At 38.9% G+C, this 15191-nt stretch overlaps 1 protein-coding gene across 3 annotated transcripts in view; it reads left to right on the forward strand.

The window, feature by feature from the left end:
• Positions 1 to 2606: 2606 nt before the first annotated feature.
• Positions 2607 to 15191, forward strand: part of phlpp2 (PH domain and leucine rich repeat protein phosphatase 2) — a 40786-nt gene continuing 28201 nt past the window's right edge. For 2 of the 3 annotated variants that reach the window (XM_044138904.1, XM_044138895.1), the window contains exons 1-3: positions 2644 to 2996; positions 5767 to 6047; positions 9129 to 9262. In XM_044138904.1, coding sequence (XP_043994839.1) covers positions 2784 to 2996; positions 5767 to 6047; positions 9129 to 9262 — 628 coding nt within the window. In that variant the 5' untranslated portion in view covers positions 2644 to 2783. Of the gene's footprint in view, positions 2997 to 5766; positions 6048 to 9128; positions 9263 to 15191 lie in introns of all 3 variants that reach the window. The other variant, XM_044138891.1, reaches the window with a different exon arrangement.

Consider the following 15191-nt stretch of genomic DNA (forward strand, 5'->3'; position numbering starts at 1 on the left):
TTTTTTTTTAAACTTTTTTGTTCCTTCCTTTGCTGGGATGAAGTTGTTTTGTAAAGGGCTTGAAAGAGCATCTTAATGCACATCATGGTCCTCTTCTATTTGTTTTTAAAAAGAGGGGGGAAAAAAACTGATTTCACTTTGCTCTGAAAACATGACCTGTGACCCCCTTCCCTCATCTTAACGACCCGCCCAGCCCGAAAACATCTAAAAACGAATCGGATTTTAATTTAGTGTTTTTTTTGGAGGGGAGAGGAGTGGCGTGAGATTCACTGTTTTCCAGTTCCATGGCTTCAAGGAGAGTGTGAATGTCAGACTGAAAATATAAAATGATCTTTAAAGATGAGAAGTTGTAAACTATTAAATGGATTATTTTCAATTTATGCTGTGTATTCTTGTCTTTGGGTTGGAGATGATGATCAAGCGAATAAAAAAGTGAAATAAAAATGAAGTTGAAGTTTGGAAATTTGTGCCGTGTCTGCTCTGCTAAACAAAAGTTGGGTTTTTCACCTCAACCAAAAAAAGAGTTTGTACCATTTGCGGATTTTTTTTTTTTCCTGAATGAAGTGGTACAATAGAGTGTTTGAAGTGTTCATTCAACTCAATTTGCTAGAATGGGAAGTTCTACTGAAAACATTTGGATTTTACACATTTGAATCGCTGATTTTTATATGTACAATGTCATCTGTGCTTATTGTCACCCCTGTTTAAAGGTTGATAAGCCTTGAAGCAAATAGATTAAATCTTTACCTTTTTAAATGCAATTTACAGAGTGAGATTTAAAAAAGTCCCACATTAGGAGGGAAAAATATCACCAATCTTTGCTTACCTGATCTATAGCTGGAGTTGGAGATGGACATAGACAAAGGTTGGTTTTGTTTCAGTCTTGTTAATTTGGCTGCCAGTTAATATTACTATCCAGTTTTAAAGCCTGCTTAAAACCCTGTTTTTCCTGGGTGAGGAAGTCAGTAGATTTTAAAAAATATGCTGTGATTTCAAAGAGTTTCTGATGCAACTGGACTTGCAAAAAAAAATACCCCAAATGGTGTACAGAAACTTTCCAGATACGTTGGGTTCAGCCCAAATCCGTTTCTGAACAACACAGCATTGTTAAACATTGAAATGCGTCTTACCGAGGGGATCCCGACTGCAACAGTGGAGCGGAGAACTCCAGCAGAACCAGACTGAGGACGGGCGGCCATCTGTCTTCACCAAATGGAAGGAGTTTATTTTAGTGAAAATAGCATATGCGGTCATGAGGAAGAGACGCGAGCGTGTATCGGTGATGGGAGGGATGTCCTCCAGCAAACCATGACCACAGCAGGAATCTGTCAGCTAAGACAGCCAGGCCTCCTCAGCAAACCATGACCACAGCAGGAATCTGTCAGCTAAGACAGCCAGGCCACAACATAGGATCCATGGTTTTTCAGACAGATGATGAATCAGAACTGAAAGCACATTTCATTTTGAAGTTATCAGATGGAGAAATCATAATGATTCATAATAATGCAAATGATGAAAATGTATGAAATGTTGTATAATTGACAGAAAACACTTTTATTCTAGTTAGGATTCCCATTTGAATGCACATTTTTCTCTGCTATTATCATTGATCAGTAAAATGATGAGTAACTTTTCCTCAGAGGTTGAGTCTGGAATTGGTTGTTTTTTTATTATTATTGATTTGAAAATGTAGAATAAATCAATAGTTAAGTAATGATCGATAATGTACTAGTACATTCATTTGTTCCACCTTTCCAATCATTTTACAGGATGTGACATATTCCTACGTCTAAATATAAATGAAATAACTTATGTTTTTACCGTTTAGTAAACTTCTAAAAGTATAATCTGAGTAGTTTCTCAATAGTGCTTAAAATATGATATAACACACCAAAGTCTAATGACTTGCCATTCAGTCTGAGTTTGGGCAAAGTTTTTGAAAAATAATGGCCAAAGACATAGACAAAGACAAAAGACAAGACAATGATTTGCAAAGTTAGCTCTGTAAAATGTTCATTCAGCAGGGCTGAGCACAAACGCACTCCATAATTTTCACATTTCTATTCATAAAAATATTGAAAACTTCTCAGTGAATGCATATCACATGAATCATTTTACAAAGCAAATCTAAGTTACCACTTCCCCAGTACAGCGTGTTTGTTTCACTTGATATGTTTTGGTTTGTTGTCAAGTTTTGTGGTTGACATGTCACCATGTTTTTATTTTTACCCTGAGGAATGTGTGCTATGACAATTAAACTACTGCAGCAGGACAGCATGAGAACAGGAAGACACACAAATCACAAATGTCAGATGAGAAAAAATAATTTAGATGTAACGTGAGTCCAAAAGAAGTTCACTATTGGTTTTATAAATGTGCAACTGGAAGTTGGCATCCTTTGCTTTAAAATAATGTTTTACATTTAAGTTAAGTGTTGCCTAAATACTGTCAGATCTTAAACTGTACCTCCTCTTTAACCTTTCTTCTTCTTCTTCTTCTTTTTTTTTTTTTTTTTTGGAGTGGTACAACTCATTATTATTCGCTTGAAGCCTCTCCCCTCGGACAGTACCAGTGAGAGTTAAAGAAAAGCCTGAACCCGCCCCTTTAATGTTTATTGATCAGCTCCCCGGCAGGCAGGCAGGCCTGTGTGACAGCGGTCAGATTAGTCGGGATATGGCGTCGCAGCGCCGGCACAGGATGAATTTTCCTCTCTCTGTGGGAATTTACCAGCCGTGTTCCGGGGACGCGCTTGCCTTTTGAGGCTGCTAACAGGGGGGACATACATGGCGATGGAGGAGGAGGATAACAACACAGCGGTCCCTGCGACCAGCATCCGAGCCGACATCAAGAAGGGAGGCGATGCCGGAGACAACGGGGCTTGTATTGACAGGCAGCCGGACACGGCGGTCCATCAGGCGGGGCTGAGCCGGACTGCGGGTCGCGGCAGCCACAGCGGTCCCGGAGCTCACTCTGCAACCGGAATCCGAGTGCTGAAGGCAGGTCATAACGGGAGGGTTTGTGCCCCGGTGATACACTGGGTGAATCCGGCATGACAGAGAGCTGGTGACGGGGAAAGATTTGCCTCATAGCCCGCTGCAGCGGATCACTGAACAGGGCAAAGTGCATGATTTCCAACGCATCCTTGCAATGTTATGTAACGCTTGTTATTATAAGTGATGGTTGTCATTCAGGGAGGAGCGCACCAAAATCCAATTAATACCAACAAACCTCACAAACACACTGGGGTGTTTAGATGTGTTACAGGAAGGCCTCGTCCTGCCCAGGATTCTGATTATTTTAAAATGATGTTTGACATACATCTACAGGGAATTAGTCCTCCCTGGTGTGTTATTTTTTATCAAATGTAGGTACCAGTTTAAATGTTCAGTAAAACAAGCCCAAGTGTTAGCTATCTTCAGTGAAAGGGGAAATATCTCTTGTCAGATGTGTACAGTCAGACATGTCTGTTCAGTTCTAAGGCTATGTAGTAATTGTATCAAATTTAGCTGTGTTAGAAAATAAATTATAGCTCAAGAAAAATGGACACATTTTGAATTTCTAGTCCGTATCTTAATTTACCTCAAAATAGGGTTGATAATTTAAGATTGCTCCTCTCCATGTTGCTTTTAATTTGTGATTTTCACCACATAGTTGGCTAGCAAAATGGGAATGAACAAAATTAGATTTTTTTAGATTTATATGTTGAATATGTTTCAAAAATCAAAGTTGTTCAGAACAATGTTTCATAATATTGTAGTTTACATGTTTATGTTAACCCAAGGCCCACAAAGGGGGAAAACAAACATCTAACCTGCTATTCTTTTCCAATTTGAACAATCAGGATAATGTTTACCAAAATCTCAAACTGTTTTAACTCATTTAGTGGAGTTTTTTCCCCTGATGAGTTAAGAAAGGCCAAAGGATCGTCGCATTGTATAGAGTTTAGGTTTGACCTGGTTGAGCATTTCAGGTTTTGAACTGGAACTAGACTTCAGATTCCTTGAAAAACCGTGAAATGCCCCTTCAGATGTGCGAACTTTAACCATTAACCCTCTGTAGTGCATAGTCACATTTTCCTCCAGTGCTTAGCCTAATGTGTCATTATGGTGCCCAACCGCTGTTGACTGGGCGTCCATTAGTGTTAGAAGATGTGATCAGGGTGCAACTGAAAAGTAATCTTTTCTATTTTTATGTATTTGGTACTTTTGTTTCCCATTGGTAAAAGGGCACTCCGGGCAAGAAGCCATGTTTCCATATATATATATTTAAAAAAACACCTTTGCCAGCATGGATGACTCATTTGGCTTCTTTAAATGGATAAAACAGAGGTTAGTTTCTCAACTAATTACTTGGTCAAGACAAAAGAAGATTGCCATTCTTAAAGAGCTGCAATCTCAAAAATATAATATGCGTTTACTCAAAGACTTTTTTTTGAACTTTTAAACTTCTGTCACATTTGAATTTAAAGGTTATTGACAAAATGTGGTTATTTACAATGAAGTTCAAATGGGAAAGTTGTGATTATAGATCACACAGCAACATGAATACCTCCAAATTAACATTGAATGGAGTTGTAGATTTGTTCCTGTCCTGGGTTGGAGTCCTGCACCTTTAAAATGTTTCCTTGTTCTGATTTAAATGGTTGCATTATCTCCTCATCCTGTTATTAGGGTTTGAGTTCTGCTTCCGGTGTGTTGAATCAGAGAAACTTCACAACCATGTTGGACTCCTGGCTATAGAGCTGGAAATCATTGTTCTAATGTAAATGCAACTGTATAAATTTTTTTTTTTATAAAATAGCATTTGTTTGAACTGCTGGTACAATTTTGGGGGTGGAGTTGCTTCAATATGGCAAAAATCTGCTTCTAAGGGTTTTTCTCTTGTAATCCAGTTATCCAGCAAAGGTGCGTTATTAAGTACGTTATTGACTTAATTAGCTCAATTTGTGCTCTCACCCCTACAACATCATCAACATGTTTTTCTTTTGTAAGTTGTGAAAAATTCATCTTAACCTTGACAAAACATGTTGCAGCCTAACATTAGGCAGGTCTGCAACTCATCTATCTAACATGTGATAAGCAAAACACAACAATCAAATATATATATATTTACTTTCTGACATGTTTTTTCTTTTTTCAAGAAAAACCATGTTAGAAACTATCGTTTTAACCAAATAAAACATGAGTGTATGAGGTGTTTGTATAGTTGACGCCCACAGATGAGGTGCTTTTCCACATATTCATCCTTTCTTCTAAAACAAACCCACCTGAAGTATTTCTGCCTATATGCTCAAGCATAATCTCATTTATTAAAAATGCATGATTCTTGTACAGCTAAAAAGCGTAAAGTTTTACTGTTTGTGATGGTAGGACAGAGTAAGTTTTTTATTTTATTTTGCAAGTTTGCCTCCTGCAAAATTACCGTATCAGACATGTGACTCGGTGACACCAAGATGCCACTATTATTACAGTTTTACATCGATAATGAGGGGGGGAAAAAAATTAACGTCAGTTTTCAATATTTCTTTGCTACAGCAATGACAGATTATTATATATAATTAAGGCTTTTTACACACTTTTTAAGTTTTCTTTTCATTTGTTGCCTCTTTAGTTTCATTCAAAAAGCTGTAAAACTATATTTATGAAAATGAATCAAACAAATCATCCAGTTGGTGAGCGGTAACTCGTGTTTTTGTTGTTGCTGGATTTTGAACCTCCTCCAAACTCCTTTGCAACATGTTTTGAAGAGACCTCCCTGTTTCCGCAGCGCAACATGAAGAGGAACGGGAGCCGGAGCTGCGTGACAAGAAAAACCAGATTCGGGTCACGAGAGCGGGACTGGCTGAAGGGGGACCCCCAACGAGGGTGTGTGTGCCTCTACGGCGGCACCGTGGACCCCCAACCGCCTGCTTCCGGCCCACAGGCCTCCTCCACCCCTCAGACGGACCTGCAGTTGGTGCTCTGCTCCACCAGCACCACCGTGGAGGAGCTCTGTGCTCAGAGAAACGGACAGGGACTCTACGTTCAGCTGCATGGAGACCTTCTCAGGTAAATGCGGTGTACAGTACATGAAGTGCTGAAAGCAGTTGCGTGAAGAAGCCAAGCTGATGTTGTAGGGTGGGTCTTTCTCTTGGCGATGTCCTCAAAATCTGAATTAAACAACAGCAATTACTTTGCTGACATCAAGATCGAGCAGCTGCAGTCCTGCTGAAACGTCTTCTGTGGATCTGCTCCAGACAAAATCCTCACGCGCTCTAAAAGAACCAACCTCAGTCCGATGTGAAGTCATGTATAAGAGAAAGAAAAAACATTTCTGGAGGATCAGAAATGCCTCGCATCTTAGCTGCGCAGCAGAACTGGAAGTGAAACGTGAGATGTTATCGCCTGTGAAGGAAGGGCGTCTCTTCCATTAGAGACACAGCAGCTATAAGTGTATTGACTTGCATTAAGATGTAGGCCATGCAGAAGAATCTTTAGCTAAACAGACATTCATCATTTTTATAGTTAGAGCAGAATGTCACAGTGAACTAGCCCAAGTGAAAACATACCGTTTGATCCCAAACTCCCACAGCACCTCACCAATTTTACCCTCAAGGTGCAACACCCACCCTCCCCCTCAGATCCACAGGAGGCCCTCCGAAAAACAGCAAATGACCCTCTGACTGTCTGGCTCACTGATCCGTGACCAGGATGGAATTTGTTCTTTTGCTCTTTCTGGGAAAACCCAATGTGGGAATATGATATTGTAGAAAATAAACGCTCGGCTTTAGCTTAAATCTCAGGGCGTTATCTAGTGCGAGTGTGACGGTTCACTCAGTTTACTCATGGACTGTCAGTGAAACGTTTGGCTGTCATTGTGCGGTAACAACAAAACTATTTTTATGCAATGCTCTCTACAGTTATTAGCATACCGACTAAATATGTGTAGAATGGACTTTAATAAAATGAATCAAATTCACACTTAAAAGTTTAACGCCGTGCCCCCACTAATTTCTGTACATTTAGCTTGTAGAGAAAATGAACGATGTTAAAGATTGGGGTGTTGTTTTAGATCACCGGTGCTAAAGCTTGTGAGGCTTCAACTGTACTTTGTAAAGCCTCATTTTGACAATAAAGCTAAACTTTCCTAGGTTGACTCATTCAAAGAGAGAAAGAGAGATGTATGACCATTTCTCTTTAAAAATTTCACGGTTTAGTAGGTTAGTTAGTCACAGTTTGAAGTTTTGCAATCTACAAGACAATACCAGGAGTGAAACTGGAGGCGAATGGAAAGAGCTGACCAGGAGAGACTAAGAAGTGGATGTCTTTATGGCAACTAAAGAATATTTTGCTAAGGAGGCGAAAAATGTTAGTCAAATGTAAATACTTTGGATCACAAAAAGAATATATTGGTCTCTTAAACCTATAAGATATTTGACTTTAAACCCAAAAGTTTTTAAACTACTTGTAGATTATTTTCCTTTGAAAGAGGAGCTTTTCTTCTTTGCCTTTGATTTCCTTTAACAGTGTGTGATAATGTGCTGCTTTGATCCTTTATAATGATATTTTATGTTGGCAATTCTGCTTTTACCCCAAAACCTAATAAGATAAAGGCTGAATCGTGTCGATCTGTGCTTTCCATTTTTGGACCGTCTATCCCTGTCCTGGTGGGTATCCCATTCCAAGAGGGTTACTGAACCGGTCCAGGGTTCTGTTTTCCCAGCAGCTCACGCCTCCTCAGGGATCCATTAATTGCTTTTTCAGGACAGACTGGGCATGTAATCCCTCCAACACGATGTGGGTATTCCTGGAGTTTCCTCCCAGCTACAGTCATCCTTTGGAAACGTCCTGAAAGAGACTCCCAGACCCAAACATGGTTTTAAATGGTTGTTCCCTGGAGGAGAATGCAGTTTGATATCAGGGGCCTTTTAAATCACTTTACCGTTCAATGTAAATATGAACTTAGTTTGCTCTTGAAGCTCATCCAGTCAGATATTGAAAAAAACTTGGCAGAGTTATGATTTTATGAGCTCACCACTGATAAGATGAGCAGTTAGAGGCCTGGGGAAAAAAAAATCCAAGGAGTTGGAAAAACTGTAAGGATTCAAAGAAAGCGCCAACATACCTTTCTGTTATGCAGACATAACAGGAACCCTAACCGTTGTAAAACAGTGTGCCAAGAGCTGTTCAATTCATCATCTGGAAATGGGAAGCATATAGCGAAGATATGGCCGCCTACATAACTGGAAGAGAAAAGAGAGCATGAATCACTGAAGTAGCCAAAAGGCCAATTGAAACTCTGGTATCAGTATCTAAAAACATGATGTCTGTCAGGTGTGGATTCTGCATATCTGGACTTTGGGTATGAATGGAGAGAAGAAGGAAGTCCTGTTTGCAGTTTGGAGACGCTGCAAATATTTGGAAGTAGGCACTCTGATCGAATGTCATTTTCCTCGAGTCAAACTCTGTGCGTGGCTCAAATCTAAAAGTGACATCACACTGATGTCCCACGGTGATGGGGATGCTTTTTTTTTTTTTAACAGGGAAGCTGGTCAGAGTAGTTAGAGCTAAATACAGAAACATTCAGCTGTTTTGCAAAACCATTTTTTCAGACCATGTATATTTTCCTTCCACTTCTCTGTAATGCCATATTTTGAGTTTGTCTGTCACTATAAGTCTTGATTAGCTGCACTAAAGCTTGTGTTTTGAATTTGACAAAATGTGATAAAGTTCTAGAGATATGAATACTGTGCATCCCTGAAGTATACCAAGGAATAAATATGTTTATACCAAATGGACAGGAGTCATTCCAAAAAGATGTAACATTTATACATCATCATGTAATAATGAAAGACGAAAAATGAATTCCTACTTTTGAAACCCCTAAATTAAACAATGTTCTTATTGTTTGAGTTTTCTTCAGGGATTTATGGTCAACTCTGGTTGCATTGCTCTTCCAGGCAATTCAGCTTTCCACGGGGCAAAGGATTTCTCCGAGCATTTCTTGGTGGCTCCACAACCCTGAAAGATCATTGCTTCTTATGAGTTTTTATTCAAATCTGTGGTCAGGTCCTCCTCTAGATGTATATTTCACTCCATCGCTGGTTGTCCTTGTTGTCACACCAAACCTGGATGCTATCGATCCTGCAGGAGGCTGGACCCCAGCGAGCGTCCCCTCCAGATGGTCTACGATTACCTGACGTCAATGGGTTACGCAGACCCGGTGCGAGTGCAGCATGAAGCGGCCAACTCTGATCTCAGCTGCATGATCCGTTTCTACAGCGGTGAGTTCTCTGCCAGAAAGACGACTTTTTGTTCATTTCCTACTGCCTGCTTTAAGATGTGGTCTTTTTTAAAAATTATTATTTGTAAAACTGGTTTGAAACATGCTGAAAACATTCGGGAGTGGGTTAAACATTCAAAATGTAAATATATGTGAGCCACACTGAAGTAAACTTTTAATAGCAGCTTAATACTGTCTTTAATGCTGTAAATATTGAAGCATGAAACAAACACATGGCACGAGGCTTGTTGGCCGACCATCATTCATTCCAATATTAACATTACTGCTTACTTGAACTTTACTTGACTTTACTACCATAAATCTGTCGTAGCTCCAATAGATGGTTAATCATTGTTTGTGCTTCTGCAGAGTTTTCTGGCTTATACAGACAATTAATGTGCTATTTTGATGCATATTGAATCAATTAAATAAGCTTATTTCCAGCCCTTGAGTACATTTCTAATTTGTTAGTTCTTTATCTGTGTTTTAATTGAAGTAAATTATGAAATTAGACCAAATAGTTGAAAATCACCAACTTTCACTGCAGCCGCCAATTAAAACAAAAAGAGAATGCAAAGGGTTTTTCACAAAATGATTAGAAAATTCAACATTTTGGTATTTCCATTTGGGTCTCAACTGCTTTTAAAAATAGCCTATAAGCACTTTAAAAACCACCCAGCTTTTTTTTTTGCCAATGAATTAATGTTCTTTGATTGTTAAGTCACAATCGATGGGCACTGAGGCGTTACCTAGCAACCCCAATTGAGGCCAGTCCCCTACCTAGCAACCCCAGCCACACACTGGATATCACCTAGCAACACAAGTGTAGCACCAGCACATTTGGTCAGCTGGTTTTACCGCTGTATGCACTGTACAATGGCTGCTGGAAATGATAAGTGTATTCTTATTGACTTACTATTCAGAAACCACTTGCTGAATTCTTGTTGGTTGTGCAGGAGGCTCTACGTCTGCTTTTGGGTCTGATTCAGGGTCAAAGATGTGCGGTTGTATAACTGCGCATCTGTTTGGAGCCATTTTCAGATGCGAGTGTAAATGTAGAGTTAGCGGCAGTTCATTTGGCTTTAAAGTGACAATAAGCACTAAAACAGCTGGTTCTGAAAGGAGCTCAAAATAGGCAGAAATCTTATTATCCAAGAATGATTTTGTGCAAAAACAATGTATTGAATCTGTTTTGTTTAGCCCATAGACCCACTCTAAACTATTCAATGAAGCATACTAGGCCCCCATACTATTAGTAAATAGAGAATAAAAGTTTCTATTAAATCAATCCCAAAGATTATTCTTTCAGCATTTTCTCTTGAACTGATTTAGTTCACTGTGCCAGTCCGTCTTGGCACCCACGTGTCCAGCAGCTTCCTGTTCTTTTCCCTCTTGCCAACATGAGAACTAGCCTAATTTGGCTACTATGGAACCACATTGGTCCAAGTTAAGCCAGGGCCCCTTGGAGACTTCCTGTCTTTATTTGTTATCTCATGGGAAAACGCTTCAAGGTCCAGGCATGGGATGCAATTCAGACCCTTAATGCCCAGCTGAGGTGGAGGGAAAAACTTCCTTTTTGTGTCTGTGAACTGATTAAGAAATAGTTCTATAGAGTTTGTAGTTTACTGTACTTATGATAAATACTAACAGTCTGTCCTCACTCATATTCATAGCTGTACACAGTGTACAGGATGTGTTTCAGAAAATAATTGTTTGAAAATGCATATTTGTGAATTCTTACCAGCTTTCAAGCTCTGATTGTATCGTCTTTCTTTTGAATAACTTCATAGCATCAGCAGATGCAGCATAAGATGAACAAGTTCTGTTCATATAGTGATCCAAATAGGTTTCATGTTGTGCTATTTATCGGATTGTAAAATAAAGAATAAAGACTTTCACCCGTCTCTAAGGACAACACCTTTCAGAAAACAATCTAATTTGAGATACTAATATATTTCTACTCATTCTGCAATTTAAAGTGTCTAGTTTATGAAGCTGTGTTGGATATTTATTTATTCACGTTTTCCCGTGGGGGAAGTGAAGCATCAGGTTTATTTAGGATCTGCGTAGTGACACTTCTGATTATGAATTTTGTACAAAGATGCTAGGATAATTTTCTCTGAAATGACGTTTGTATTTGTCCAGATGTGACTTTTCAGTGGAACAAGTTTTGATTTGATGTAAAAGTTTACATCGTTTTCCAGATCTCAGCTCGTTTTGTCCATTTGAATTTGGGAATAGTTACCTGAAAACGTATTTGCTTTGTGGAGGTTAGTTACCGTGTCCTGGAAAAGTATTCACACACCTACATTTAGTTGACCTTATATGAATTTTATTTGATACAACACAAAGTGATGCATAATTAGTTATGTAGCAGAGCCACAACTTAAAATTTTGATTATTTCACACATTCTTGTTTGGATCTATTTCTGTATTTTTGTTTTGTTTTTATTTTATTTTTTTGCTGGGCTCAGTAAGACTTTGTAAGTTTTTAAAGTTCACAACTAAAAGTTGTAAAGCAAGTATCACCTCCCTTCTGTCTCAGAATTAAGCTTTTTGTTGGCTATGCCAACAAAATCTCTGTATATTACATCTTAGTTCACTGCTGCAATGTGACGAAATGGGAGAATTTCAACGAGTCTGAACACTTTTGTATGGCAACTTAAGAGGAGATGATGTCTGCTCGTTGTTAAAACACTGTTTGTTAAGATCTTCATCTAAAAATCGATCAGATCATCCTCTTTTCACCAGACAACATCCATCTATCTGCTTTCTGGTCATAATACGCATCGGTGCACACATGTCTCCTGTTTAATTTGTAAGTACATCATTTTTCTGCCCTTATTTTCTACAGCTGCTGTGCTTCAAAGTTCAGAGCAGCAGGTGACCTGTGAAGTTTCGCCGTTATATCCTATTTATCCAGGAATGCTCTCTGACACACACCCACACACCCCCACACACACACCCTTATGCTGTGGTGCACAGATGAAATTAAAACAAACAAACGCAGGAGTAAACATTTCAGGGCTGTGACTTAATGAGGACACTCCTAGTGAAAACAGCCGGAGTTCCGGTGGTCCTGTTTGTCAGCTCATGCAGCTGTGGATCTGATGAAGTCGGCTGTAGGTTCTGGCGCTGGTCCCCCCCGGGCCATATTCCACCTCTGGCTTGGTGATGTCTCAGATCTTTTGAGGTCATAGACGGAAAGCGGCTGTGTGGAGATCATGAGGTCTTCTGTCAGGGTTGGGCCGGAGGGAAGTGCATCATCAGAAAATAGAGTGAGATCACTTTATGCTTTATTAAACTGAGAGGTGTTGACTTGTTAAGCTTTTTGATGTCCTGCGCAGTGAAAGGTTTGTGCTTGTGACTCTCTTTCCAACTGTTGGATCACAATATCCAGAAATCATGTCCTCAAAGTGACTAATAACTCCCATGTTGCCCCTTCTTCTTCTTCATGCTAATATTTAAAGGAGTAAGTTTTAGTGGCAAAAACACAAGAGGCATTGTAAGAGTTGAGGTAAAAATTTAATTCTGTTCAGATCTGATCTCCCGCAGTATTGCCCTGGGCAACAGAGCTGTGCAGAGAACAGGCTCTCTGTGGTTTCCTGCCAGCTCCTCATAATGTTCTGTCTCTGCGATCAAGTTCGTTTCTCCCAAGGATTTCCTCTTACCCCTTTTAGACCCACTGTCAGGTTTTCATTCGGTACCGATGCGCAGCTTTCAGGTGGCACGTTTTATTGCTGCTGCTAAGAAGCCCCCATACAAATGCCCTGTTTTCATGTCATCTGTATTCAAATGCAGTAAGCAACTGTTCCTCATGAGGCCGGCATGCCAGGAGTTAGATTTTTCTTCTTTTTTTTTTTTTACACAGAAAATGTATCTATTTGTTTATCTTTTAAATATAGGTGTTTGAAACCCGCCAACAAGAGGCATCTGTGCTGTGGGTAGAATCAGTGTTTGCTGTCGAAAAGAGCTTTCTGTTCTGAGTCAAATCAGACTGTTTCCACCTCCACCGACCCCCTACTGCATGCTAATGCAATCTTGAGTAAGACAAAAAGGCTCTGGGAAACAGAGAGTATTGTATTCATCTAAGTGCTTGAGAAATGGCTTGAAGTAATCCAATATAGGAATAAAAAATGAGCTTGGAAACTATGGAAGTCCTTCTTTCCAAGTACTGCAGCCTTAACCAGCTTCATAAAAGAGAAGAAGCCATTCCTATTCTCCCATTTGATTCTAAAGTAGAAAACAAACACACCAGTTTCATATTTTGGGCTCTCATTTATGTTTCTTTGTGTTCATTGTGAGGGTGTTTAACAGGGGACCTAAAAGGCCTACACAGTCCTGTTAAGATGCCAGGTTTTTCTGATGTAACACATGTAAATAAAAGAAAAGCATTGCAGTATTTCTTCACCTCTGTGACAATTTAACTAAAAACAAAAATAACCTGCTCTTGGGAAAGTGTAAAAGAAAATAAAATAAACAGTTTTTCTTACATTTTCTCCTTTGCAGCTTTTACCTAAAGCTACAAATGAGGAAATGTTGAAATGGGAGAATTTCAACAGGTCTGAACACTTTTGTGTGGCAGCTGTAAGAGGATCTAATGGCTGCTCAGTGTTCAAACGGCGTTTGAAACTGTGAAGATTTGAAACGTCACAGTGATCAAGTGGATCTCGTTTTTGAAAGCTATCCTTGTGGAGAAGGCTGCAAAACAATTCCACACCATTATGTGTGCAGTATCTAGAATGTGAAGGTCTTTTCTACCTTAATCTAAGATGATATCTCTCTAAAACCAATCCAGACAAGATGGCGACTGTTCAGGGAAGCTGCCAAAGTAGCTGCAGGAATTTCTGGCTCATATTGTATGGCTGAAAGAGAAAATTATTTTCTTCCAAAGAAAACATTAACACCTTAATAAAATCTCCCCAAATCTGTTTGGAGAATTTATTACTGCCAAATGAAACAAAATTGATCTTTATGGGCTCAGATCCAGAAGGTGTTTTTTCTTTTTCTTCACAAAAATAGCAGTCAGTCACCAAAAACACCATGTACTCAGTGAATCATGGTAGTGGATATGTGATGCTATGGATAGCTTTTAGACTTACTTTTTTTAAAATAAAGGTGGATGAGAGATGGAATTTTTTTAGGAACATTCATCCAAATCCGTGAAAGTATGGCTAAATTTAATATTTTATTTTGTAGGCCAAGCCAGAGTTCAAAGGTAAATCTGACAGAACGTCTGTGAGGTAACATGAAAGATAGATATGTCTATACAATCTGAGATTTGGACAATATTTTTGCAGGTAGAGTGAACAAATATTGGGGTGTCGATAGACTCCCACCAAAGAAGACTAAATGCTGAAAATGAATCAACAAAGTATTAGTTTACTGCAACCAGATTTGTTTGCTTTCCAGTTGAGTTGTTCAGGATATATGTACATTTCACATTAAAGGTGGATTACTTTTTAAAAAAATTGTTTTTATGGTGACATTTATTTCATCACCACATCCTGACATTTTAACGATTATGCTCTTTTTATGTACATTGTATATGTTTAACATGAAATGTTTTATGAGTTAAATGTCCATCAAAACCATATCTTTAGAAATTCTCTACGTGCTATCACTTTAGTTTTACTGCTTTTATTCAACCTTCACAGTTTCAAAAATTATTAGTGGCAGGAATATTTTAAAGCAGTAATCCAGTTGTAGCCTACAATGTTATCAAAAATATTTTAATAGTGTTGATCAAAGTACCCATCTCCCCTCAAGTTGTTAACAGAAAGAGGCAGAGAAAATGCAAGCTCACATTAAAAAACTATTTTTGTTTTGGTTTGCAAAATCCCAGCTGTGGAGAGTAATTGCATAGGTAAAAACACTGCAGGATTAAAAAAGCAAACTCAGAGACGGCAACATTTCTCTCTGCTCTCCAA

The sequence above is a fragment of the Gambusia affinis genome, linkage group LG02, assembly GCF_019740435.1.
Source record: "Gambusia affinis linkage group LG02, SWU_Gaff_1.0, whole genome shotgun sequence".
In the NCBI taxonomy this organism is placed as follows: Eukaryota; Metazoa; Chordata; class Actinopteri; order Cyprinodontiformes; family Poeciliidae; genus Gambusia; species Gambusia affinis.